The sequence below is a fragment of the Lissotriton helveticus genome, chromosome 1_1 (assembly GCF_964261635.1).
Source record: "Lissotriton helveticus chromosome 1_1, aLisHel1.1, whole genome shotgun sequence".
Lineage (NCBI taxonomy): Eukaryota > Metazoa > Chordata > Amphibia > Caudata > Salamandridae > Lissotriton > Lissotriton helveticus.
This window is the reverse complement of record NC_136057.1, coordinates 1,452,956,773-1,452,983,808: the sequence shown is the minus strand read 5'-3', so window position 1 is coordinate 1,452,983,808 and position 27,036 is coordinate 1,452,956,773. Positions and strand designations below refer to the sequence as shown.

The 27,036-nt window shown below is 44.3% G+C and overlaps 1 protein-coding gene across 5 annotated transcripts in view; it reads left to right on the top strand.

Moving 5' to 3' along the window:
* The window catches only part of CACNB3 (calcium voltage-gated channel auxiliary subunit beta 3), a 462,560-nt gene that overhangs the window by 256,148 nt on the left and 179,376 nt on the right, over window positions 1-27,036 (top strand). For 3 of the 5 annotated variants that reach the window (XM_078685900.1, XM_078685894.1, XM_078685910.1), the window contains one exon: window positions 20,517-26,585. The exons of the other annotated variants lie outside the window; for them this stretch is intronic. In XM_078685900.1, the coding sequence (XP_078542026.1) occupies window positions 20,517-20,834 (318 nt within the window). In that variant the 3' untranslated portion in view covers window positions 20,835-26,585. Of the gene's footprint in view, window positions 1-20,516; window positions 26,586-27,036 lie in introns of those variants that run through there. 5 annotated transcript variants of the gene reach the window in all.

Here is a 27,036-nt window from a genome sequence, read left to right as displayed (position 1 = left end):
ACGCAGCGTTGTATGCCATGGCTCTAAGCTAGCTTGCCACTTGTGTGCTTTTGGAATGCTGGGTTGTGTATGGAAAAAAAATACATATATATATATACATATATATATATATATATATATATATATATATATATATATATATATATATATATATATATACTTACTCTCACTGGAAAAAAACAAAGGTTACAGGGACATTCTAGTTAGGCTCCGATTTCACTCAAACAAAAGCAGTGAAATCCAGCAGTTATAATTATCTAAGCTAACTATAAATTAAACCGCCTCATTGCACTGCTTATGACCTCACCTTTTACATTACTCATGACATGGTCAGGTACAACACTGATGCCATCTCAAATGACATTACTGATGCCATCATTCAGTACGTGTAAATATTTGGAAACGTTTCTGAGACAAAGATATATACTAACCTACTACATAAGTTAAATTGCTATACTTTCTGTACTACTAATACGTAATGGCATTTCTAACATGGGATCTGAGTGGTTGTGTTACTGTCTGTATCTGTGTGTGAGTGGGTGTGTGAGTGGCTCTATGGGTGAGTAAGTGGGTGTGTGACTAGCTGCATGGGTGAGTGAGTGGTTGTGTGAGTGGCTGAATTGGTGAGCGAGTGGGTGTGAGAGTGGTTGTGTGGTTGAGTGACTGCCTGTATGGGTGACTGAGTGGCTGTGTCAGTGGCTGTATTGGTGAGTGGCAGTATGAGTAGGTGTATGGGTAAGTGAGTGTGTGTGTGAGTGGCTGCATGGGTGAGTGAGTGGACAGGTGAGTGCTTGTATGGATTGTGAATTGGTATGTAAATGGTTGTGTGTGTGTGAGTAGGTGTAAGGGTGAATGAGTGGCTCTGTTGAAAAGCTGTATGGGTGAGTAAGTGGGGTTGTCAGTGACTGTAGGGGTGAATAAGTAGGTGTGTGAGTAGCTGTTTTGGGTGAGTGAGTGGCTGTGTGAGTGACTGTATGGTGAGTGAGGGGCTGTGTCAGTAGGTATATGGGTTAGAGAGTGGCCGAGTTAGTGGCTGTATGGGTGAGTTATTCGTGGGTCTGGAAATGTAGACGGACTACTACTCTATGGTTGCTAATCCCAGTCACGTGATTGGGACAAATCTGTAAGTCCAAATCCACAGATTCGACGAAAATTATAAAAAATTACTTTAAATATGTACACCCCTCCATTGTCATTAAATACATCAGTGTGAACATATTTACAAGTATATATAAACCACCTTATATTTGTTTTTCAACAAAGTTACCCACTTTATGAGTTTCATGAAGCTGTGAATTTACAGCCCGGATTCGTGAGTTCATTCAAAATCACGCCCAAACCTTGTCTTTTGATTGGATATGTTAGGACCCTACCCATGCACATGGAAAACCACATCCTTATGCAGTTACTTCTCCAGTGAAGTCTCTAGAAGGAGGATTGAAAACCAGTGGTGCTCTGCTTTTACACAATGGCTCAAGCTACATCGTCCGTTCAAGATGAGCATCCATAACCTGTTGAGGATGAGGAGACACCACCTCACAGCAAAGAAAGTGATCTGTGAAAGCACTTTACAATACCTTCTGGGTAAAAGAAGGTAATAGCAAAATATGTTGGTTCAATATTTGCGGCAAGCAATTCTTCAAAGGTACTGCAAATAAGTATTCACATGGGACAAGTTCCATGTGGAAACAATTAAAAACAATTCATGAAAGGGTCTACTACCAGATGATTCGAGAGAAAGCATGTGCAGCCGGACAGTCGACCTCTACAGCAGCTTTGGGAGAACCATCTTCAGCTGCATTCATTACAATACCAGCTGCCTGTGAAGAACTGAGTGACATGGTTATTCACTGCGCGAAATGCCACATGCTTGTTGATGTAAAAATGTCTTCTGTGGGTCCATTCTTGGATATAGTGAAGACGCATTATTGTTAGTTTTTTTTTGTTGCTTCCAATGACCACAACATTTTTTTTTATACTGAAGCAAGTTGTTGTTTTGCATTTCCCCATCCTTACCCTATTTACTACCTTGTTCACTTTTTGTAAAAAATCTTTAAAAACTGTTAAAATAAACCTTCTAGGAAAAAAACCGATTCTTGTTAGAACCACAATTGGGTCAAATAAAGAGCTAACTCAGTGTTTTTAATGTGTCAGTGACTGTATCAGTGTGAGTGGGTGTGTCAGTGTGTGCATCAGTGAATGCCTGGGTGTGTTATTGGATGCATTAGTGTTTGGCTGGGTGTGTCAGTGTCTGCATTGCTATATGCCTGGGTGTGTCAGTTCATGCATCGGTGAATGCCTGGGTCTATCGGTGTGTGCCTGGCTGTCTTATTGGATGCATTAGTATTTGACTGGGTGTGCCAGTGTCTGCATGCTGTATGCCTGGGTATGTCAGTGTCTGCACTGCTATGTCCCTGAGTGTGTCAGTGTATGAGTCAATGTGTGCCCTGGTGAGTCAGTGTATGCATGTGTGTATGCCTGGGTGTGTTAGGGTATGTATTAGTGTGTGTCTGGCTGTGCCAGTGCATGCATCAGTGTCTGCCTGGATGTGTGAGCATATGCATCATGTGTGTGACTGAGTGTGTTACTGTATGGATGCGTATCTGCCTGGCTGTCTCCGTGTATGCATTAGTGTGTGCCTGGGTGTATTATTGGATGCATTCATGTTTAGCTGGGTGTGTCATTGTCTGCTTTGGTGTATGCCTGGCTGTGTCAGTATTGGTGTATGCCTGGGTGTGTCAGTGTATATATCAGTGTGTTCCTAGGTGTATTATTGGATGCATTAGTGTTTGCCTGGCTGTGTTAGTGCCTGTATTAATGTGTGGTTGGGTGTATAACTGGCTGTATCCGTATATAGTTATATATATGGGTATTTGAGACGCTTAATCAGTGTTTGCTTGAATGTCTATGCGGCTGTATAAATATGTGACTGGGAGTGTCATTGCATGTATGAGTATGTGCCTGAGTGTGTCAGTTTCCGTATCAGTGTGTGTCTGGGTGTATGAGTAGTTGTATCAGAGTACGTCTGGGTATGTCAGTAGCTGTATCAGTATGTTGCTAGGTGTGTCAGAGTTTGTATCAGTGTGAGCCTGAGCTTGTCAATGGCTGTATCCGCGAGTGCCTAGGTGTGTCATTGGCTTCATTGTTCTGTGAATGAATGTGTCAGTCGCTGTGCAGTTTTAGCATCAGTGTATGACTGGGTATGAGAGTAGCTGTATTGTGTACGTGTACGGGTTTGAGAGTGGGTGTATTAGTGTATAACTGGGTGTATGAATCACGGTATCAGTGTGTGCCTTGGTGTGCGAGTTACTGTATGAGTGTGTGAGTCGTCTGTGAATGGCTGTATAGGGGTATTAGTCTATCTAAGTAGCAGTTTTCATGTGTAAATGGGTGTGTAACTGGCTTTTATGGGATTTTGAGTGGCTGTATGAGTGTATGTGTGGGTGTTTTAGTACCTGTGTAAATGACTCTATAGGTGTGCTAGTTTATGTATGAGTACCTGTGTGGGTGTTTTTGTGACCTATAACTAAAACACATTACAAAACAATTAAAATCAAACAATAAATAAACATAACATAACATATTTAACTATTTATAACTACACTTGTGTGCACAAGTACATCAGAAAGCACAAAACAAAGTGATGTTTTGAAGCATCTTACAATACCATCAAGGTACCATCAAGGTAAAACAAGCATTTGCAATGCAATAGGTCTCCCATTATTAAAGTTTGAACTATTTGTGTGGCATTATTTAGCAATGCCAATAGCTCAAACTTTAATAATGCGAGACCTATTGCATTGCAAATGCTTATTTAAAAGTGTGTTGTAATAATCTACATTTTAAGGCATTTGTTTTAATAAACTCCAAAACCCTACAGTATGTTAAACCTTTTTTCTTCATATAAAATGGTGTGGTTCCGGCTATGTATAGAAGACGTCCAACATTTTTCAGTTAGTCAGATGTGCTTAATTTGCGTGATTGTATTAATGCACTGATGTTGTCCTGTGGCACATTGTGTGTCGTTCTTTCAAGCTAGCTCCCACCACCTCAAACTGAGTTCGAGGATTTGCAGCCAGTGACAAAGTTTATTTATTCTCTGCAGTCGCAGCACTCTCTCAGATCTATACGCTGCACAGTGAAGCGCGTTTAAAAATACATCTCCCGCTGCGGTGGCGCTCAGCTTAAAATGGCCACAGAACGAAGAGTGGGGCCTGCTCACAATGCAAGGAAACGCACTGGCCGCGCAGGCATTGTTTAGCTAAGCCGGCATTTATTTCCTAATTCCTGCTGGGAGTACACTGATATTTCAAACAAAAATAAACAGCTGCCTCAAGAAATAGGCCTCCGGGTTCTCGATGCACAGTCGGACACGGTTGTGGAGAACAAAACCGAAAAGAGGCAGCGATACATTGGGAAAGGTCCACCGGGCTGGATTAAAAGTGTGGAACAAGTGTCTGAGCAGGTGGAACTGACCACATTACAGCAGTAAGTATGAGGGGTGGGAGATAAAGGAGAGTTATTAGCATGGCAACAAGCGCAGTGTTTTGCTGATTAAACCGATTGGCTGTCTTTTTTAGGAATTGGAACGCTCAAAATGGCGCCACGAACGCCACCCTCTTCCGGTATAGTGTGATCTAGTGTTTAAAGGGGAGGTTTTTCAAGGTATCATGATATAAGCATTTACAGTTCCCGTTACGCATTGTACAATAATTGTAAATGTTATTGAACGTTTGTGTACGCACCACATCATGTATGACCTTTCCTTTGACCCTTAAACAGGTACAATCAGTCCCAAACTCAATCATTCTCAGCTTGGGAGGATGAAAGACTGAATGGTTATGCATATGTTTTGTTAACCCAGTAGCTTTGCCCTAGCCATTGCCTTTAAATAGCGGTGTCTATGCTTTTATAATATAGTGGTTGGTCCTAGGGGCCCGTTGCAATCACAAAATGATCACTAATGTCAGAGTCCATCTATTAAAACACTGCTTTAGCACATTTAAATTCGAGACTGGCTAGAGTTCATTAATGTTTTAATTTGTTTATCTCAAACAGTGTTCATATGTATTTTGATTTGTTAATGATTCATAGCACAATTCTGCCACTTCTAATAACAGAAAAAGGAGATAGCGCACTTTAACGACCTACCCTTCACCTTACCCGCAAGCTTTCTATAACACCTCCAGGGATCAGTGCCTCCCTCCACGCTCGCTCTTACACATTAACCCCGGCTGGTATTTTCGTCACGTTGACATACAAGCACGCGAGTGGTGCGCGCGCGTCACAGCGACACATGTGGTTTCAATTATGGCGCCCGTGTCTGGGCACGATAATTGAAACCAAATGGCAGCGGTGCGCGTAACAGACACCAATAGGCCATGGCGGAGCAATGCGTCCGCCTTTGGCCAATTGCGTGCTGTCTTTGATAAAAAAACGCACGCAAAGGCCAATAGCGTGGCCCAAAAGGAAAAGCACACGCACAAGCGTATGCGATTCCTAGGGCCATTTTCAAACCCCTTACAAGAGTCTCTCGCTGCGCGAGCAGTGCTGCGCACTGCAACACTAGGCACGAGACCTAAAAAGGTTATAAATATCTGCTAATATCCACTTGTAGCAAGCAGTTATCCATGGGCACTAGAAAGTATTATTTACATGGGACAACTTCCATGTAGAAGCACTTAAAAAAAATTCCAGATAGAGGCCGCTACTAAATAATGCAAGACAAACAAAGTGCAGCAGGATAGTCCACATGTCTCCAGGTTCTATACTCATTTACCAAAAATAATGCACTGTTTAAAGAATCATCAATGAACAATGGGGAAAAAAACAATCATTAATATTGTACTAAAAAAAACGTGGTCTATTTTAGATTTTGGCTGATGGGTTACTCCGTCCCAACGGTGATGGATATCCCATCCCCCGAAATACAACGGCGACGGATGTCCTGTCCGCCAAAATATAAATCCCATAATGGGATTTACATTTCAACAGACAGGGTATCCGTCACCGTTGTGACGGAGTAACCTGTCCGCAGAAATCCAAATCATGCCCTTACTTTCTAACTCTGAGCTATGCAAAATATATATGGGATAACTTACATACCTTTTTCACAAAAACAAACTGTACCATTAAAGACATCAAACTCAAGACACCAGGAGAACTTTGCTCTTTGGATGCAGCAAATGTTGGCAGGTGCTTTAACACAAATTTGAAAGTATGCTTCATCCACAACAAAAACAATCCCCTTCTTGATAAGTTACTGATTTCTTTATATAAAAAGAGTACCAAGCAAGAGGTGCTCCTCATATTCATATGCTGTTTTGGGAAAAAGATGTACCTAAATTTGGAACAGATACAGATGACTCTGTACTTTCTTTCAAAGAACATTATATTACATGTACCATTCCAAAAGACTCTGAGGAAAAACGCATAAAGCAGGAAGCACTGTTTCCATTCAGATTCATGTCCAAAGTACTGTCAGCAGAAATATGTAATTGTTTTCTTAGCTACCCATTAAACTGTCATGTTTTTCATAGTTTGAATCCAGTGGTTGTACAGCATTACAACGCGGGTTTTTACCCCGCATGCCATTACAACGCAGTTTTTACAACGCAAGTCGTTACAACGACTTGCGTTGGGGGGTGCTGGATAGTGGAATAGTTTAATTTTGTATTCCAACTCCAGCCCACGTTGACAGTAGGGAAGGTGTTGGATAGAAAATTAAACTATTCCCTATCCTACAGCGCCCTCCATCGCAAGTCGTTGTAACGACTTGCGTTGTAATAGCAGCGTTATAATAGCAGTTCGGGGTAATGCCCGCGTTGTTATGGATGTTTCCTGAATCCAGTTCTTTCTTCACAGTTGTTTTTGAAAAAAAGAAGAAGTTTAAAACTGTTAGAAAAAGCTTCTTGAAAATCAACAGTACATTTTACAAACATATCAGAAGTACCCCACTAAATCTTCCCAGGACTGGTGACAGAATTTCTAATTGCCCCTGTATTTCAACCTGCACTCCTCTGGGGTGAATTCATGCTTACTGACAAGGGCCTCCTTCGGAATGGGATACCTCAACGTCTTCCCCTTCTCTAGGGCCATTATTGCGCCCCTTCCATCACCAGGAATGACTCTAAAGGCCAACTCCCTAAGCCTCCTCAGAGATCCTCTGCACCTCTAGAGCTATTTCATATGCATGAAACAACCTGTCTATATCACCTCCCTCCTTACAGTCAGCCACCAAGTCTCTCGGTATATGGACTGTTTGTTCTGCACTGGGCACAGACGTTTTGCTCCCACCTGTTTGGCCTTCAAGTTCACCTCCTTGACAGTGAATTTATTAACTAAAAAAGACCCTTTTCTCCTCCAAGGTTCTCTCAGCCTCAGCTTTTCTCTCCTCTGCAGCCTCAGACCCACTCAGCCTGTCTGTCCTGAAGCTCCTCATGTGACAGGATTTGGGAGGAGACACTACTTCCTGCATTGAATCCACTAGGGAACACTCTCTCTGTGGGAGATTCCCTCTCTCCTCCGGAACCTTTTCCCAGTCAATTCTTTACTCTTTTCCTCCTTCTCAGAGCCAGTACCCTTAGGAGCCTTGAGTCTAAGTCAACTACAATTGGGGTTCTTCCTTCTCAAGAGTGCTAAAGTAGTCCTCTTAAAACTCTTCATGCGGTGCAGATTGCATTCTGTGGATGTCCTCCAGGCTGCAAGGGCAAACTAGTACTCAAACTTGAATGTACAGGTAAGTAAATGGGTGTGTGAATGGTCTTATGGAAGTGTGGCAGTCAATGTGTGGCTATATGTGTGTGGGTACATAAGTGCTTTTGTAGAAGGTAACTGGGTCTAACTGTATGAGCGTGTGTAAATGACTTACTATTAAATTACATACTATAAGCAAGCACCCACATCTAATTTTAAATAACCCTGGGCGCAGTACTACGCTACGCTAACGGAGTATACATAGTTTGTACTAATTCGCACTCCGCAAATTGCAGCAAAGTACAAAAAAAGTGCTTAATCACTGTGCTTAATCACATGAAATGAAATTAAATGAAATTTGATTTGTAAAGCGCATGGCTGTCCTAGAGCGTCCCAGCGCTACCTAACTGATAACAGAAAACTCTAAAGGAACCGGAACTTAAGGGGTTTTAGGGAAAAGAAAAGTTCGGAACTTAAGATAGCATGGTTCAGTCCGAATATGCCTAGGGAGAGCGTTCCAGTTTTTTGCTGCATTTACAGAAAAGCGGCGGCCTCCTGTGCGGGCCTTCCTCACTCTAGAAACTATGGCAAGATTATCCAAGTCCGATCGGAGGGCCCGAGAGGGTCTGTAGGGACGAATCAGGCTCCTCACGGCCGGAGGACCTTTGCCTTGAAGTGTCTTATGGGCAATGCAAGATGATTTGAAGGCGATTCGCTCACGAACTGGAATCCAGTGGAGAGCTCTCAGCAACGGTTTGGCTCTTCTTGGAGCCCCATAAGCATCCTGGCTACAGCGTTCTGCACCCGCTGCAAGATATTAATGGTGGCTTCCGGCGCTGCCAGGAGTAGAGCGTTGCTATAATCCAGTCTGGATAAAATTAATCCCTGGATTAGTAGTTTCCTGGACTGAAAAGGCAGGAGGGGGAGAACTTTCCGCACTGCCCGAAGCAGGCCGAAGCACACGCCCGCGACTTTCTGGGCATGCGTCCTAAAGGTTAGTTCGGGCTCAAACCAGACCCCTAGGCTTTTAATTTTCTCTTTTGGTTGAGGCAGCTCGCCCATACAGGGCGGCCAAAAAGCTTTGGGCAGAGATGTAAATTGATGGCCCAGGTTCAAGATCTCGGTTTTTGCTCTGTTCAATTTGAGCTTTGAACCGGTCATCCAGGAGAAGATTCCGGTGAGGCAGGCCGAAAGGTTATCCGAACATCCCACTTGTTGCGTCAACGAGACGACTAATTGGGTGTCGTCTGCGTAGGTGACGGATTTAATCCCGAAAGGGGCTACCACCTCCTCCAGTGGGGCCATATAAGCATTAAACAAGGTAGGGCTCAGGGACGAGCCCTGGGGAACTCCACACTGGAGGGGAGTAGATTTAGACATGACACCATTTTCCCAAATCCTGAATGATCGTTTATTCAGAAAGGATTCCAGCCATCTCACGGCTGATCCTGCAATGCCCAGCCTAGCAAGACGGTGGACTAATATTTCATGGTCCACCGTATCAAATGCAGCGCTCAGATCCAGGAGGATCAGAACTGCTGATCCCCCTGAATCTAAGATGCACCTTGCCTCCTCAGCCACCACTATGAGGGCTGTGTCGGTGCCCTGTCCTGGGCGAAAACCCGTTTGAGAGTCGCTCAGCAGCCCATTACTTTCCAAGAACCCTGAGAGCTGTTGATTAACTATTTTTTCAGCAATTTTGCCCAGACCAGGTAACAAAGAGATCGGGCGAAAATTGGCTAAATCGGCAGTGTCAAGCCCCGGTTTCTTTAGGAGTGTCTTAATTCTGGCCTGTTTCCAGCTGGGTGGCACCACCCCGTTGGTGAAAGAGGAGTTTAACAACTCTGTTGCAAGGGGGGCAATGGTATCTGCAATTTGTTTGAGGATGTACATAGGCGCCGGGTCAGATGGAGAACCACTATTCAGGGAGGATAGCGTATTACAAAAATCCTCCTTGGTAATGCGTCTGAGAGCATCCAACCAGGGGCCAGTGGTCGGGGGTGGGGGGGTGTCATCACCTATAGTGGTGATAGTCTGTGGTAGACTATCAAGGATTCCTTGTATCTTGAAGTTAAAGAACTCCGCTAACTGGTTACACCTTGCTTCAGTATATTCTTGATCAATCATCGGAGCAGGGACTTTAAGAAGTTGCTTAATGATTTTAAAAGTTTCCTTCGAGGAATTGGCAGATAAGTTAATTTTTTTCTCAAAGAAGGTAGCCTGAGTTTTCCGCCGTGCAGCTTTATATAGTCTCAGGGCAGACTGATAGGAGGCTTTGCTGTTAACTGCCCAGTCTTTCCTCCAGATACGTTCCGACTTTTTACAGGCTTTTCTAAGGTCTCTGAGTTCTGTGGTGTACCATGGTGATTTAAAAGTACTACTTTTTTTGGTGACCATTTTGAGAGGCAGTACCGCATTCAGGGAGTCGTTAAGCCAGTTCTGAAAGCTTATGTCTGCCACCAGGGGATCTAATTCTACCACAGGGGCCGTTTGTTCTAAGGTACGTGTCAGTTCTTCCAACGATAGTTTTGGCCAGGCTCTCTGTAATATACGAGAGCGAGGAGCACTTCTCTCTTCTGTGCAAATTTTCCATGAAAATGGAACCACAAAATGGTCAGACCATGGCAAGGGCAATGAGGGGTCTAGCTATAAGCTGGTTACTATTTGAAAAAATAGGGTCCAGCAGATGTCCTCTGATATGAGTAGCTTCTTTATTTAGAAGTTTCATTTCGAAAGCCTTAAGATCTGAGCTGAGGTCTGAGGCCACCTTATCATTAGGATCATCAAAGTGCAGGTTCAGGTCTCCCAGAACCAGAAAGTTGGGTGACTGAGCTGCCGTTGCTAGCGTAGTTTCCAGCAGGGATCCTGCAAACTGTTTTATACATCCTGGCGGGCGATAGATAAGGAATCCTGAAAGGGAATTGGTAGGAGTTATTTGGATACTAAAACGAGCACTTTCTGTATCTGAGATGCCACCATCCTCAATTCTGCAAATAAAAGTGTCTTTATAGATTATAGCGAGACCTCCTCCCTTCCCTCGGTCCCTGTGCTGACTCTGAATGAGAAATCCACCTGGAAGAGCAGTGGTGATATCAAACTCCGAATTTGGGGATAACCATGTCTCAGTTAAGAAGAGCAAATCAAGGTTGCTTTCTTCAATCAGTAGGTTGATCTCTACCGCGTGCTTTGGTAGCGATCTGCAGTTCAATAATGCCATCCTCAGATCCCTACAGACCTCCTTACCATTTTTCCTAACGGAAATAGAATCGGGACAGAATTTACACCGACAAAATTGTTTATCAAAACAGTCCAACTGGCGGCACCACTGGCCACTCTTATCTTGTAGCAGCAAGATTTCTTCCCTAGAGTATGCGATCTGTCGAGTAGGGTCCACAGGCATAATAACTGGCCCTAAGCCCGGTCGGGCCCGGATGGGCCCAGACGGGCTTGCCTCTGGTGCGCCTCTGGTGCGCGGACGGGAAATGGATTTCATTTTATAGCGCCCGGGCCGTGATTCGCCCGACCGCTAGTGCGCAAACCCTGCCTTTCCCCCAAGATGGCGGCCAAAGTCATCGCCCCCGGGAAGGCTATCTATGCCCGAGTAGAGCCCTAAAACATAGCGTAGCAGCTAAATCAACAGTGTAGTGAGTAGTGAGTGCAGAGTAGTGAGTAGAGTAGTGAGTAGAGTAGTGAGTAGAGTAGTGAGTAGTGAGTAGAGTAGTGAGTAGAGTAGTGGGTCCAGAGTAGTGAGCAGAGTAGTGAGTAGTGAGTGCAGAGTAGTGAGTAGAGTAGTGAGTAGTGAGTAGAGTAGTGAGTAGAGTAGTGAGTAGAGTAGTGAGCAGAGTAGTGAGTAGTGAGTGCAGAGTAGTGAGTAGAGTAGTGAGTAGAGTAGTGAGTGCAGATTAATGAGTAGTGAGTGCAGAGTAGTGAGTAGAGTAGTGAGTAGAGTAGTGAGTAGAGTAGTGAGTAGTGAGTAGAGTAGTGAGTAGAGTAGTGAGTAGAGTAGTGAGTGCAGAGTAGTGAGTAGTGAGCAGAGTAGTGAGTAGAGTAGTGAGTAGTGAGTGCAGAGAAGTGAGTGGAGAAGTGAGTAGTGAGTAGAGTAGTGAGTAGTGAGTAGAGTAGTGAGTAGAAAGTAGTGAGTAGAGTAGTGAGTAGAGTAGTGAGTAGAGTGGAGAGTAGTGAGTAGTGAGCAGAGTAGTGAGTAGTAGCAGAGTAGTGAGTAGTGAGTGCAGATTAGTGAGTAGAGTAGTGAGTAGAGTAGTGAGTAGTGAGCAGAGTAGTGAGTAGTGGGTGCAGAGTAGTGAGTAGAGTAGTGAGTAGAGTAGAGTAGTCAGTAGAGTAGTGAGTAGTGAGTGCAGAGTAGTGAGTAGTGAGTAGAGTAGTGAGTAGAGTAGTGAGTAGAGTAGTGAGTGCAGAGTAGTGAGTAGAGTAGTGAGTGCAGAGTAGTGAGTAGAGAGTAGTGAGTAGAGTAGTGAGTAGAGTAGTGAGTAGTGAGTAGTGAGTGTAGAGTAGTGAGTAGAGTAGTGAGTAGAGTAGTGAGTAGGACATCACAGGCAGCAGCTGTGCAAGCTTCTTACACTTACAAGGAGACCACAGGCAGCTGAGGTGCAATCTTTTCCCACTCACAAGAACCACATCACAGGCAGCAGCAGTGCAAGCTTCTTACACTCACAAGGAGACCACAGGCAGCAGAGGTGCAAGCTTCTCACACTCACAAGAAGGACATCACAGGCAGTAACGGTGCAATATTCTCACACTCACAAGGAGATCACTGGCAGTACACACCACATGAACACACTCCATAACACATAGCAACAATACATTGGCATTTACAATGCCATTAGCTCAAACTCAAATAAATCCGAGCCCGATTGCATTTCTAATGCTTGTTAAAACATGCCAGAGACGGAATTCTTCTAATGGCGGGCTGGAATGAGTTCCATATTCTTGGTGCGACCCCAGAGAATGCACGATTGTACGTTTTTTCCTTGCGAAAGCACGGAGGATGGAGCAAGAGGTCTGTGGAGGACTGAGAGTGTCTGGCTTCTCCAGATACCACAAGTTTCTGGGTGAGAAATGCATGGAATTTAGTGTATAGAGCCTTGTGAGTGATACATGCCAGTTTACGTGGGATTCTGGCCTCAAGGGGAAGCCAATTCAGAGATTTCAGATGTGATGAGATTTAGTTGAATGTTTTAGAACTTGTTAGGAGTCTGGCTGCAGCGTTGAGGCAGGCTTTTAAATGGGCCAGGGAGATCTTGGGTAGGCCAGAAAGGGTAGAGCATCCATATTAGAGTCTGAAGATAACTAGTGCCTGGACTGCCATTTTTAAGTCGGGAGTGTCAAGGAAAGGTTTTAGTTTTCTTAGATAGTACAGGTGAAACCTGGCGGTTTTGGCCATCAAGTTGATGTGGTCACGCATGTTCAACTTGCCGTCCAGGGTTATTCCAAGGGATTTGGCAGAGTCCACTATGGTCGGATGGGCAGTTTAGGGCTGTGATCAACTTAGTCCATTCCCAAATGTCAGGGTTTGTTTTGGGTGGGGAGATTAGAAGGAATTCTGTTTCTTGTGCTTTTAGTTTGAGCTGGTTAGAGGTGAGCCATTAAACCGTCAACTTCAAGGTCTCATTCAGGGAAAACATCTCCTTCAGGGAAGAGATTTTGATGTAGATCAGGGTGCTATCTGCATACATGTGGTAGGAGATATTGGCGGTGCGTAGTACTATTTGCTGTTCTCTCAGTTTTATCTATATGTCTGGTAACATCTGTTTTCATTTGAAATCTCCAGCCAGAACTCCTGTAAACCACCTCCTCTCTCAGTAGAAAAGCAGGTAAAATGGCTACTCCTCCACATGTGCTCTTACTTATGCTGCTCTAGTTAACAAATCGCAGGCTTCCTTTCATCTTTATTTTTTTTAATAGTCAGTATTTCTTTAACCCTTTCCATGTTTCCTGCGAAGAAGCCCAATTTAGTTGTTTTGCTCCTTAAATCCTCTGCATAGCTCGGCATGGTTCCCGTATAACTTCGCGGTCGATTCGCAAATCTATGCAGTAGTCAGTTAAACCATTTAACATTATACTACTATAAATTTGCACCTATATTTAACTTTATAAGAAAGTACTGATTTAGAAAATAACTCTTCCAGAATAAGGAATGTGTCTAATCCTCTCATCTTTTTCATTTGAAAGTATAGTATCTTCAGAACCCTTCCTTCCACACTGCTTTAACTCAGTTTCCATAGCAAACCCCTTTGGAACACTCTCTTGTATCAGAAGCTCAAAGGTTCAGCATACTAGCTTCAAATTCAACTACGGCAGGAGTGGTTGACTGTTTTGAAATATAAGCATATCCCCAAATAGCATAACATTTTTTATCAAGAACCGGTTGACTGTTTGGAAATATAAGCATATCCCCAAATAGCATAACATTTTTTATCCAGAACCAATCACAGATCTAGTTATATGATTCTCAAAATCACTACCTAATTTTAGCTTGCTGCATATTTACAACATACAATCATATTTATTATTTTTTTTAATTAGGTGCTGTCCTCCATTTTAACTGACTTTTATTTTGAAAACTGTCTCATTCTGCTCAAATCCTCTCCTGTGTGCTACTCCTCTTGCCTTTAAAATGGTTAGCGTGTGGATTCTAGGTCGTAGCTTTGTGTTTTGGGCTAGATAGTGTGCTAGAAAGAGTGGCATTAACAAGGACTTGGATTTGCCTAATGTGGTCATTACTTGGGTTGGCCAGAGGGTTAAAGTGGCATCAATTGCTGCCTTTGGTAGAAAGCATTGCAGCTTGCTAACATCCAGACCTCAAGCTTTGGCACTGTGGTGGCAATGACCTCAGAACACTTACTGGGGTTGGACTGGAAATCCTAATGAAGGATACCTTTGCCCAATTAATGACACGTTTCCCTCACACTGCCTTGGTGTTCTCTAACATTTGCCAAAGGTAGAAATGGAAGTGGGCAAACAAATTCTGTCCACAGAGAAACAAAGCCTGAAAACATGTTGATAGAACTGTTTCTGCATTCCTCGGAGACCACAACATGAGCTCCATCTACAACAACAAATTACTCTTTGGCATGGAGGGTATCTATAGAAATAATGGTGTTCACTTGACAGAGAAAGCAACAGGGACTTCCTGAAGAACTTCAAAGACTGCATCCTATAGTATGTGTAGTTATCATCTACACATCATAAACACAAAGGCTCTTTGTAGAGCCAACCCTTTCACTAAAGACAGTATTTTAAAATGTTCTATTGCAATTCCTTAAATCTCATGCGAATCCAGGGATCCATTGTGGATTCACAAACCAAAAGCACTCACCCAATACACACTACACTAACACTACAGAATGTCTTATTGGTTATGTCAGTGGTTCATCACTCTAACAATACGTGTGTTTGTGGCTAGGTGTGTGAGAGGGTGTGTGAGAATCTGAGTGTGTCTGTTAATGGATGTCTGACTGTCTCTGTCAATCTGTGAGATGGTGTATGACTGTGTGTGTGAATGGGTGTCAGTGTTTGTGTGTGAGTGTGAGAGAGTTTGTATGGGTGTCAGAGTGGGTGTGAGAGTGCTTGCCTGAATGTGTGAGTGGGTGTGAGAATGTATGTGTGTGGGTGGGTGTTACAGAGGATGTGCGAATGTCTGTGTGTCACTGGGTGTGGGAGTGTTTGTATGGGTGTGAGAGTGGGTTTGAGAGTGTCTCTCTGGGTATGACAGTGTCAGTATGGATGTCTATCTGGTTGTCACAGTGGGTGTTAGAGCGTCTGAGTGTGAGAGTGTCTGTGTGGGTGTGTATGGGTGTCAGAGTGTGATGTGAGAGAATATATGTATATTCGGTTTGCGGCTCTGTCGTGGATTTACTTGGGGGGCCGCGCTGAGCCCTATGAGAGCTCTGCAGATCTCAGACGTGGCAAAAAATATTCTGGCACTTTCCTACCCATTAAACATGCTCTCCTCTCATTTATAACATACACAAGGGGTCAGGAAAGCTCTCAACTGACCCCTTTGTTTAGTACACAAGCAACTTTTCAGCCCCAGGAACAGATTTCCAATGTATAAAATGACAGCCGCAACTTTTCTGTCAGGTTCCGGCCAGCCAATCAGGACCCTTCTCTGGTGTGCGCACCCATGTTTTTACTGCGGGTGGATCCGCAGAGAGTCCGTGTCCCTAGATATACAAATTAGGTTTTCAGATGATATCTCTAAAACTATTGAAAGGATTTAGACCAAATCACAAAAATCACACTTACTTGACCAACAGCTAGCTTTCTGCCAAATTTGGTGTAATGCGCCCAGTGGTTCGGGGTGTGGTCGTGTTCAAAATACCCCTCCTGTTTCTAAGCCCCCGTTTGACGAACCATCCAAAGACTGTCCCACAAAGCAGTTGAACAAATTAGCGTACAAGTTTTTAAAATGTTGTGAAGTTTCGTCAAAAGGTGCCAAAGTTATTGGCAAAACAAAAAACACTATTGCTATGGAAACTGGGTCCTAACTATAACAGCCTACTGGCGACCGGTATAAAACCGTGCCTCCGATTTCTTATTCCTGTCTAGCTGTCTCATCACATAATAAAATGATAGGAAAATGATGTTGCCACTCAACTGTAATAATGCGTTGCAGTTGAGCTGTGACATCACAAGGTCTACTGCAGGAGTCAACAGCCAGGGTGAAATGTAGGTCAAGGAGGAGAATTAGAATTGCAATGTAAACAACAAAAAGTTTCCAAGTGTACTCATCAATGTACCTGCAATAAAAAATCATTAGCAGAAAGGAGACACTTGTGGCATCATGTTTACATTTTCTACAGTCTCAGTTCATTAACCAAAATCATGAATCTCTGCATGTCACCACACATCTTACTGATACTGATTAGGAAAGTGACAAATTAAACTGCTTACTTTGGGGGTTTGCAACAATGCACCATCTTTATACGGGCATGTATAATTTTGAACAACAGAGTCCAAATGCATTCCTTATTTTTGCAACCATATTCAACTGCAGGAGCAAGAGACTAAGGGGCAGATTTACAAGCTCCTTGCGCCACTGTTGCGTCACTTTTAACATTGGAAAAGTGACGCAAAAATAGCGCAAGGGGCTTGTAAATCTGCCCCTAAGGATTTAAGCTTTTGGGGGGATGGGTAATTTGTAGGACCTTCTATTATAAGAAGTAAAATACCCTGTTCCATAACTTAAAAGGATATTGTAAGTCACCTCGAATGTCCATGACTTCAAAAAGGAACTCAGTCTTCTGCCTCATTCCACTGCAAGGTAAAGCAGCTCCTGTAGAACGTACAGTTTCATTATAATGTATGGCAGAGGGTACTTTATACCTTATATAATCCATTAGATTCTGCAATCCCTGTACATAAGCCGGTCTCTAATTTATTTATGACCTGCGACTTGTGACGGACCCAGCAGTGGCGTAACATAAGCCCCGAGGTGCGGCCCCCCGAGCTCCAGGGGACCTCCTCAACAAAAGTGCTAGGTGGTGGGCGAGGGGAGAGGCCCTTCCGTGTACTTTGGAAGGGGGCCCCCTCAAGCTTTGTTACGCTCCTGGGACCCAGTCACCAATTATAAAGAAAAGGCATCAGTGCTCAACTGTAATAAACTATTACAGTTGAGTTCTGAAGTCGCAATGCCTGCTGCCAAATCCAGAAGCTTAAATGAAAGGAAGATAAGGCCATGGAGCATAAATAAAGTAGCTGTTTAAAGCAACGATAACGACACATTGCTTTTCTTTCTTCTGCTTCATTTTTCTATCTTGCAGTGGCAAGCAGAAAGAACATGTTTATTTTTTGCACTCCTTGGATAGTTATAAAAAAAGTTTGAATCTTTCTGCATGTTTCTACATATTCTGAGCTACTGCAGCTTTTTTTTAAACTGACTTGTATTGAACCTTTTTTTAATATCTTTTTGCAACAAATATCTAACAGGTTTTTGTTGTGTTTAATTTGAACGTATGGGTGGAGCACATTAATCAACTTTATAATGGCGGGGTAAGGGAGCTCTCACTGACCCCTACGCCTTCAGCTCCACTCAACGGAAATACCCCGGGTCTGGCCTTACCTGAAGAGGCAATAAGTAAGATCATCAGCCGCATGAAGAATGATGGGGCACCAGGGCGAAATGGAATACCTGCAGCAGTCTTAAAAAAATGTCGGCAGTTTTGGGCAGAACTCTTTACACCCCTTTTTGCACATGCTTTCCTCACAGCCAAAATTCCACCTTCCTGGCAGGGCTCAATTCTACATCCAATCTACAAAAAGGGCAATCACTTAAATCCGGCCAATTATAGACTAATAGCCTTATTGGACATTGAAGCCAAAGCCTACGCCCGTGTTTTACTGACGGAACTAGAAAATTAGGCCAGCGAAAATAACATCCTGCCTCACTCCCAGTCAGGCTTTAGAGCGGGCTGCTCCACGATGGACAACATAATAGCACTGTCCTACCTGTCATGGAAAGCTACCCTGGCTAACCAGCCACCTTTACTCTGTTGCTTCGTGGACTACAGCGCAGCCTTCGACAGAGTCAATCGAGGGACGCTGTGGAACAAATTAAATTCCTGGGGAATACCACCTCCTCTTCTCTCAACCTTGATATCCTTGCACCACAACACTTGGGTTAGGATTACAACAAGTGCACAAACATTATCCCAAAAAATTGCAATTGAAAACGGCCTAAAACAAGGCTTTGTACTTGCCCCGTTACTATTCAATCTCTACACCGCTGACCTACCAAAGGAACTGGCAGGCGCAGCCCTGGCCGCCCCAAAACTGGGCGGGCTGCGTCTACAGACAATGCAATATGCCGACGATATTATCATCATGGATCACACGAAAATCCAACTGCAAAGGTCGCTAACCGCTCTCAATAAATACGATACAAAGAACCATCTTCTGATGAACGAATCCAAAACCAAAATTCTGATCTTTGGGAATTACAAAAATAGGAAAAATCTTACTTGGAGAGCAGGGGGATCACAAATAGCGACCTGCACCAGCTACAACTACTTAGGAGTCTGGTTTAACGTTAGGGCAAACCAAGCAGCACACCTTAGACACTTAAGGCCTAACGGTATGGGGATCATTTACAGCCTGAGGCGCCTGTATCGTCTTCAGCACAGCCCTTCAGCCGAATCAATCCTAAGGGTGCTACGGGCCAAACTACTACCTGCAGTGACCTACGGCCACTTGGCCTTTCCCGGGAAAATTGATGCATTTCTGGGAAATTTACAAATAAAAGCTTATAAGAAAATCTTCTCCGTCCCGCAGCACGCGAGGAGGTCGAGGATGAGACTCGAGCTGGGACTGACATGTGCAAACCTCTACTGCCTGGGAGACCTAATTAAACTCTACATACACACCTTACGAGCACCAGGACAATCTTTGAAAGAGCAACTACAAGCTGCGTTCAAGGACGAACACTCCCCTTGGCATAAACAGTTGCACCTCGCCATTTCCACACTAAAGATTGAACCAACCCCTCTCACTAACCCAACTATCCCCCTGTCAATGTGGAAAAAAACAATAACAAAACAAATTGTCTCAGTTTCATTTCAGACAGACGTTGCCGGGCTATCTAAAAACGTACTTTTTAACCGCTTTGAATGAATCGTATATCAAGGGGAAACCTCAACTATATTTTAACTATTCCCTCAATCCCCAGACTCGCAACAAAATACTATACATGAGGCTGCTAGCCCTACCAATCTTTGACCCGCAGTGGACCTGGTGGAATGAGCAGCCCATGTGCAGACTTTGCCATTACATACACGAGTCCTGGCTCCACCTATTATGCTGCTGCCCATTCTTTGCTACCGACCGACGCCGCTTAGTGATTCCTGTCTTCCAGGAACAATCACTGAGACACTGTAGGGAAGCATCGACTTTGTGTTTTAGCAACAATTCAGCCCAGGCCCTAGCAAGAGCTGGGAAGTTTGTTAATATTTTTTTAACCGCACTGCATAACGCTTAGCACCAAGAATCTGATTATGATTTTATACATTTTAAAATGTTATTCTATCATGCATTGTTATGTTTGTATATTACGGTTTTTATCAACTGTATAATTAAGTAAGTAAGTAATTTTGCACTAGAAATTCTATTTTCTTTGTTTGCAAACATTCTCTCTCTTTCATATATAAGAGTTAGGCACCACGGTTTTAAGGGGTTTGCAGAAAGGTGATAGTGTGACCATGGATTACTTGGGATAAAGTACCCCCTGACGTTTATGATAAGGATATCGCAAGTCACCTCGGAGTTCCAAAACCTTGTGAAGGAGCTCGGCTTTCGTCCTCAAAGCATTGCGTTTCTTTCTTCTGCTCTATTTTTCCAGCTTGCATTGACAAGCAGAAAGAGCATGTTTATTATGTGCACTCCCTAGATAATTCTAGAAAAGTCTACCTTGTTCCTTGATATGGTTAGTGAACATCTAGATGACTTGGAATATCCTTATAATGTATGGCGGGGTACTTTATCTCTTATATCCTTAACTTAACCTTAATACTAATCAGTTAAAAAATATATATATTTACTCTCAAAGCAACAATAATAATAATCCTAAATTGTAATCAATTTAAATTAGACATTAAATAAATATCCATAATCTAACTGTTCTACTAACATGAACCCTTAATTTAAATAAAACGAATTTAAATTGTATAATTATCCATAAAGTAACCCTAATACTTACCCTAACCTTCAAAGTAAATGTAATAAACTAAATGAGCAGACCTTGTTTTGTATTTTATTAAATATTCAATCCTAAATTATGTGATCTTGCCTTCTTACCTCCCACCTCACAGACCCAGCAGCTGATGGGAGACCGGGCTGGGGAGCATTCCCCACTAGAGCGGGACAGCCTGATGCAGTCGGATGAGGCCAGCGAGAGCTCCCGGAAGACTTGGACTGCTGGTTCATCGCAGCGCAGTTCCCGCCACCTGGATGAAGAGTACTCCGATGCCTACCCAGATCTCTACCAGCCCCACCGGCAGCACGACAGCGGGCTGCATGGCACCAATGGGCATGACTCCCAGGACCGGCTGCTGGAGCGAGGCTCCGAACAGGACCACAATGAGAGGAACTGGCAACGTAACCGACCTTGGCCCAGAGACAGCTACTGATAACCTATCCCAGCCCTGATTCCCCGATCCAGAACAAAGAACAGGCCAGGGATAGCTACTAACAACCCAGTCTCCAAAACTCAGACTGGAGTAAGGACCAGAGACAGCTACTGACCGTCCACACCCAGATGAAGATGGGACAGGTCATGACCCCGAGACAGCTACTGAGATCCCAGCCATCTCCATATTGTGATCTGGAGTTAGGAAAAAAGCCACGAAACGGGGATAGCCACTAATAGCCCAATCCTTGACAACATGACCCAGAGCAAGAAACAGGATAAGGCCAGGGACAGATATTGCTAAACTACCTAGACACGATGATCAAGAGCGAGGAACAGGCCACATGCCAGGGCAGCTACTGTTGTCAAAGCTCAAGACACACTGATTCACTTGAAATAGCAGGCCACGGGCAGGGCATGGCTACTGATCACAGGGTCCGACACACTGACGTAGCAGGATGGTTGACCAATGAACAAGGCACACTGCTGATAACCCAGATAATGGTACACTGGTCCAGAGCTAGGAATGAGGCCAAAGGCCATGTGCAGCTTGTGATAACCCAGCCCCTGAAGCCCTGACCCAGAGCGAGGACAGGCTTAGGCCATAGACAGCTACCCCCAAGTCTGCAGAGACCTCCTCAATTTCCCTACCCAGAGATTAAAGCAGCCCATGACTCAACAGCAGCTTCCCATAACCAAGAAAACAGACTTGGGCCCAAGACAGCTTATGATACATCCTTCCCTCAAACATGCCCTTGTATTCTGATCCAGAAGACGAAAAATTGCTAGGAACTCCCAGCTGCCAAGACCTCAGGGCAGCACAGAACACCGGCGGGGGGCAGCTTAAAGTGCAGGCTAAAGTGGAAAAAGTGCAGACTGGGAGACCACAGACTTAGGCTAAAGGTGCAAAGTTAGCAGGTTAAGCTAGCACAAAATGCCAGAGGCCACCGCACAACATGCAAGTGGAAGGGGCACAAGATGCAAAACTAAGGTGGTACATGCTCCAAGCTGAGATGTTGCAGGGCACAGACTAGAGAAGCAAAAGATACACCCCCTGAGTCACCACAGGGCACAAGCTAAAGGGGGCACATGTTGAGACAGCGTATGATACAGCTTAGAACCCAAGATGATCCCACATGCACGTATTATTGTCCATTCTGAGCACAGACATGAGAAGGAGGAGCATAGCAGCACAGAGAATAGTGATTCAGCACCGTCGGGTACAGGAAGAAATATTTTGCTGGCTGCTGATGCACAAACACTGGCAGCAGGGAAGGACACGGGCATGGGGAGCTAGTGCCAGTGAATGGCATCATCCCATCTGCTTATGTTTGCACAGAACGCATGGGCCTTAGGCCACATGCTGGTCTGAGGAAGAGAATGGGCGCAGCTGCAGAATTCCTATACTACTTAGGTTGATGTAGCCATGATAAAAACTGTAAACGGATCTGGCCTTTTGCCAGCCATCAAGAAAAAAAAACTATGTTCAACATGACAGCAATCAGTGCCCGCAGCATCTCGGATCTCCATCTACAGGGTAAGAGATATGCATTCTATGCCCAAGTCACTTTGTTGTAGCTTCCAGAGGGTAGTTTCTAGAGGTTCCGTGTTGCAACAACTCAAAACTAGGTCACCTGATCATTTTTAGTCAGTAACTTGCAAACTCTCAAGCTAGGTCACCTGATTATTTTTAGTCAGTAACTTGCAAACTCTGAAAGCTAGGTCACCTGATCATTTTTAGTCAGTAACTTGCAAACTCTCAGAGCTAGGTCACCTGATCATTTTTAGTCAGTAACTTGCAAACTCTCAGAGCTAGGTTACCTGATCATTTTTAGTCAGTAACTTGCAAACTCTCAAAGCTAGGTCACCTGATTTTTTTTAGTCCGTAACTTGCAGCAAATCAGAGCTAGGTCACCTGATCATTTTGGTCAGTCACTAGAATAATGCTTTCTGAATGCCGTTCGGAGACTGATTTCTACAAGCCTGGCCTCTGCCTAGAGTGGCACAGTGGGCCATAAAAAAATGGATTGGAGTGCAGCCCCAAATAATTACCAAAGGCTGAGATTAATTTAAGCATTCCACCAATCCCGTTTTTGTTACATCATTTTTTTAAGTTCGGAGTGCTGTCAGCATTCAGAATCTGGCTACGCACGATTGATGGTATATTGGCTGGCGCTACTGATAGATACTATACCTGCCAGTACTGATAACATGTCAGTACCTTCATGGTTTGAACCCTACCGGGTGACCTTATTTGATATGAAAGTTGAGGTGTCATTCATCCACTGGAAATACACCTTAAACTTGCACGAAGGCCAGTGAGAAGTTAGTCTCACAAATCGAAGAGCCTGGACACAGGTTTGATTTAACACCAGCACTGCTGGCCAATTGTAAAGCAGGCGCCACTGTAGGTGCCCTAAGGAGAAATGAGGGCAAACAATACAGCTGACATGCGGATGCACCACAACCACATCCGGCAGAGCATGAGCGAGCACTAGAGCCCTGTAAAGCCAACAGATCACCCACCACGAATTGGAAAACTGACAGTCACAATTTTTGTCCCCACGCTTCCATTAAGCAGAGCAGGACAGAGGAAGCAGATATATTCAGGAGACTGTGGAGGACTGGCATTGTACCAAAGATGCAGCATTCTAAAGACATTTTGAATAAGGCCTAAATACATGGACAGGGTGGTCTGCTTTTTATGGCTAGCTTTGTATTATTTGGAGATGGAATGGAGAAATGAGGTGTTGCTACTTCAAAACATTCCTGGTCGTGGCTGAAGGAGGGCAACCCGGGCTGAGCGAGAGGATACAAGGGTAAAATGGCATCACATTGACGTATGGTCAGCCTGTGTGCACAATTCGAAGCCCACCAACCCAGTCTGAGTAGTTGCATACGTAGAGCAGCAGAGCACCAGAGCACCAGTTTCTGCTCATGGTGGAACCTCATTAATGTGGAAGACAGGGAAGGGATAAACTGATCTGGTGTATTTCTAGCTATTGGTTGCAACCCTCGTGGTGGCTCTGTATCTGGGCTGTACCTCACGGAGACTGCGGGGGATGGTTTAATGCACAGGAGACAGACGTGGGCCTCTGTGGTAGTGATCTGGAATCCATAGAAGATGGGGGACCTGGGAGACAGAGTATATCTGAACTAATTACAGTTCCGGGGGGGGGCAGCAGCTAGATGGGGCAGAGCCAGTCAGCAGCTTGCACAAGCCCTCGGGCCCGCTGAAGGACTCCTGTATGGGACCTCACAAATGATAGCAAAGGGAGTAGTGTCTGAGTGCATTCAGGTGGAGAAAGAGGACAGCAACACATAGAGGGCTGTATGAGCACATCCTGACACAAGACAGGGATACCAGAGGGAGTATCATACCAGAATACTCCTGTACTGGAGACTGATAACATTGAGAGTTGTGTCAAAGCAGTCAGAAATACACCCACACAAAATGTACACCCTGAGTGCAGGGCAGCGACAAGGCAAGATACTCAGACGTGTAATCCCAAGGAGTGGGATTGTGGGTCTTCAAGCCACGCATGTCAATCTGAGCGTGTGTGTTCACCATCAAAGAGACGTGACCTGCCTGCCCTTGCACAGGACAGAGTTTCTTAGCCATGGACCTCAAACACATAACCACCCCCAGAGAGGCCTTTGCTCAGGGACACTGCAACATCAGAACGGCCTCCACATCAGGATTCAAACTGACGCCATTTTATCACACTGGCCTAAAGCACATCGAGTTGGTTGTCCTTTGCCTTTCTCTCCGTGGCTCAACACCGTCTCCATCTTCTTCCACCACTGTAATGCACTGGAATGTTCCACTGCCTAAAGAAGGTTGACTGGAACGTGCCTTTGGCTTCATGGAACACTTGCCCAAAACTTTCCCCAAAACTGTGGCACAAAGGATCTCGTATCTCTAATAAGGCAAGACTTAGGTGCCCTTAAGAAAATGCACTAAAAAGGCCACACCTTGATTGTGGCAAGCTGTCCCCCAAACTTGGTGCCGTGGATCACTCTAAACTTCACAACCGCACAATCCAAGTTTCTGCGCCTACCCAACCCACATGGCACAAAAGATGCTCCCCGCCATGACTCTGTGGATAGCTCCACTACCATGGCCAAGGCACCATAGAAAACTTCATACCCCACAAAAAACATAACTCAAAATTTTTGGTTTAATGAAAACATTTAAGTTGTTGCCATTTTTCAGTTAGTTTGAGCGGCGGAGTGAGAAGGAAACAAGCACTTAGAAACTTCCACATATAATGCTGCAGAAACACCAGCCTCATTTAACACATTAGTGCGCCACCTTGCCCACCATAGTACGACGACGTTCGCAGTGGAATGCACTATTTCTTTCATAGCAAAGTGAATTCCAATGTAATACTCTTCAATGGTGCACAGTAGAGGAGTGTAAGCACAGTTGTATGATTCTGTACCCCACGTGGTACTGTGGGTACTTGTGTAGCCATTCTATTACACACCGGAATGGTCTGTTAAGCCACCCCCACGAGGGACAGGCTCTTTAACACTATTGTAGTGTGGCATACCTCATTTCTGTCTAGCTTGACACAAATGAATGACCCATCCCCATCACTGCACAGATTGCACAGATGAGATCTTAGTTACCCGTACATTCACAGTAGTATGCTCTATTACCTGTGATTACAGGGCAGCATACTCCAATATCCCAACCATTGCAGTGGCATGCTTTGTTACCCCTTTCCAAGCACATTGGGCTTTGTCGCCCCCCCCCCCTCATTGCACAGTGGCATGCTCTAATACCCCCTCTTCACAGTGACGTGCTTCATTATCCCCCTCATTGCACAGTGGCATGCTCCACCACCTTCCTCACTACGATGGCATGATCCATTACCCGCTCATTGCATAGGAGAATTGGGATTAAGAAGTAAGCATGGGATCTGTTGGGCAGGTCGACCACTGGCACAGTCCAATCTTCAAGCAGGGCATGGAGTTTAATCCCTTGAACTCCCCAGCCAAGCAAGCCATAGTGCATCCTGTGATCACCCACTACATCAGTCCCTATGAAGCTCAGGTTACTTGGCGCCTTTGAGCCGGATGTCATCAACGTTAGTTCATGCGCAGAGACTTCTGAGACAGTGGTGAGATTGATTACAAACCATTAGAATTTCCCTAGTTCTCATGACAGCATTTATAGTCGAGATGTTCATGTTGAGCATGTAAATAAGACATTTATCAGCTTGATTATCCCATATTCACACGTACACAACCATACCATTAACAGGTTTGCTGAGAGTCTTGCTTCACTTTCAAAAATCAGTGTTGGGGTGACACAAATCAATCATGGGGGAATGTAAGCTGGCTGGTGGTTGCGCCCAGGAAACAAGCGTACCAACCACCCGAAGACGACGAGGGATGGAACTATTTTGGATCTCTATGGTCCTCTTACTGAAGATACTTTGAAGCAGAGAGGAGAGCTTGTTATCACCTTCACCAAGACGCGAACAACAACGTAGGATTTAATGCTGTGAACACGTTATTAAAGCACTATGCGTAGTCAAGGGCTGGAGCCACAGACTGTCGGGTGGGAAAACTCGATTTGTAGGGCTTCCCTTGGAAATGTAAAGTGATAGACAATGACTAGTCTAGCCTGTTGCTTACATTCAACGTGTGATATTAGTAGAGTGGGTGGCTCTTCTACTCTGCTCTGTGATGTGGTACCACTTTAGATAAAAGGCTCTAATTAAACAAATTCTATGATCTATGTTTTCACTTCTACTTTTACTAAGTATCGTTAATAACTTCAGTTTTTTATCTGTAAAATACTTTTGTTGTATGAAAGCGGGAGTTATAATTTGTTCCTGCTCTTGCAATGTGCTTAAAACATTAGTTTAGGTAGTTTGCCATGAGCAAACTACCAGGAGAGCTTCTTAATAGTCCAACTTACAAACGAGTGGAGGATTGCTGTCTTGTAACTGCAAAACCATCTTGAGGACAGCCAGGGAAGTACTTCTCACTGACCTGGTTGTATCTAAAGATTCTTGTACCAATAACTGAAGTGGATTTGTCTTAGCCTGGGGACTGCACCTTGGACACAAGTTCGGTATGTTACGATGAGGTCTATCCACGGTTTTCTGACTCGATACAAAAGTGTACGAAAGAAGGTCTCTGCGTGTGCAGCAAAGAGTGGAAGGAGAGTCATTGTTCTTACCATC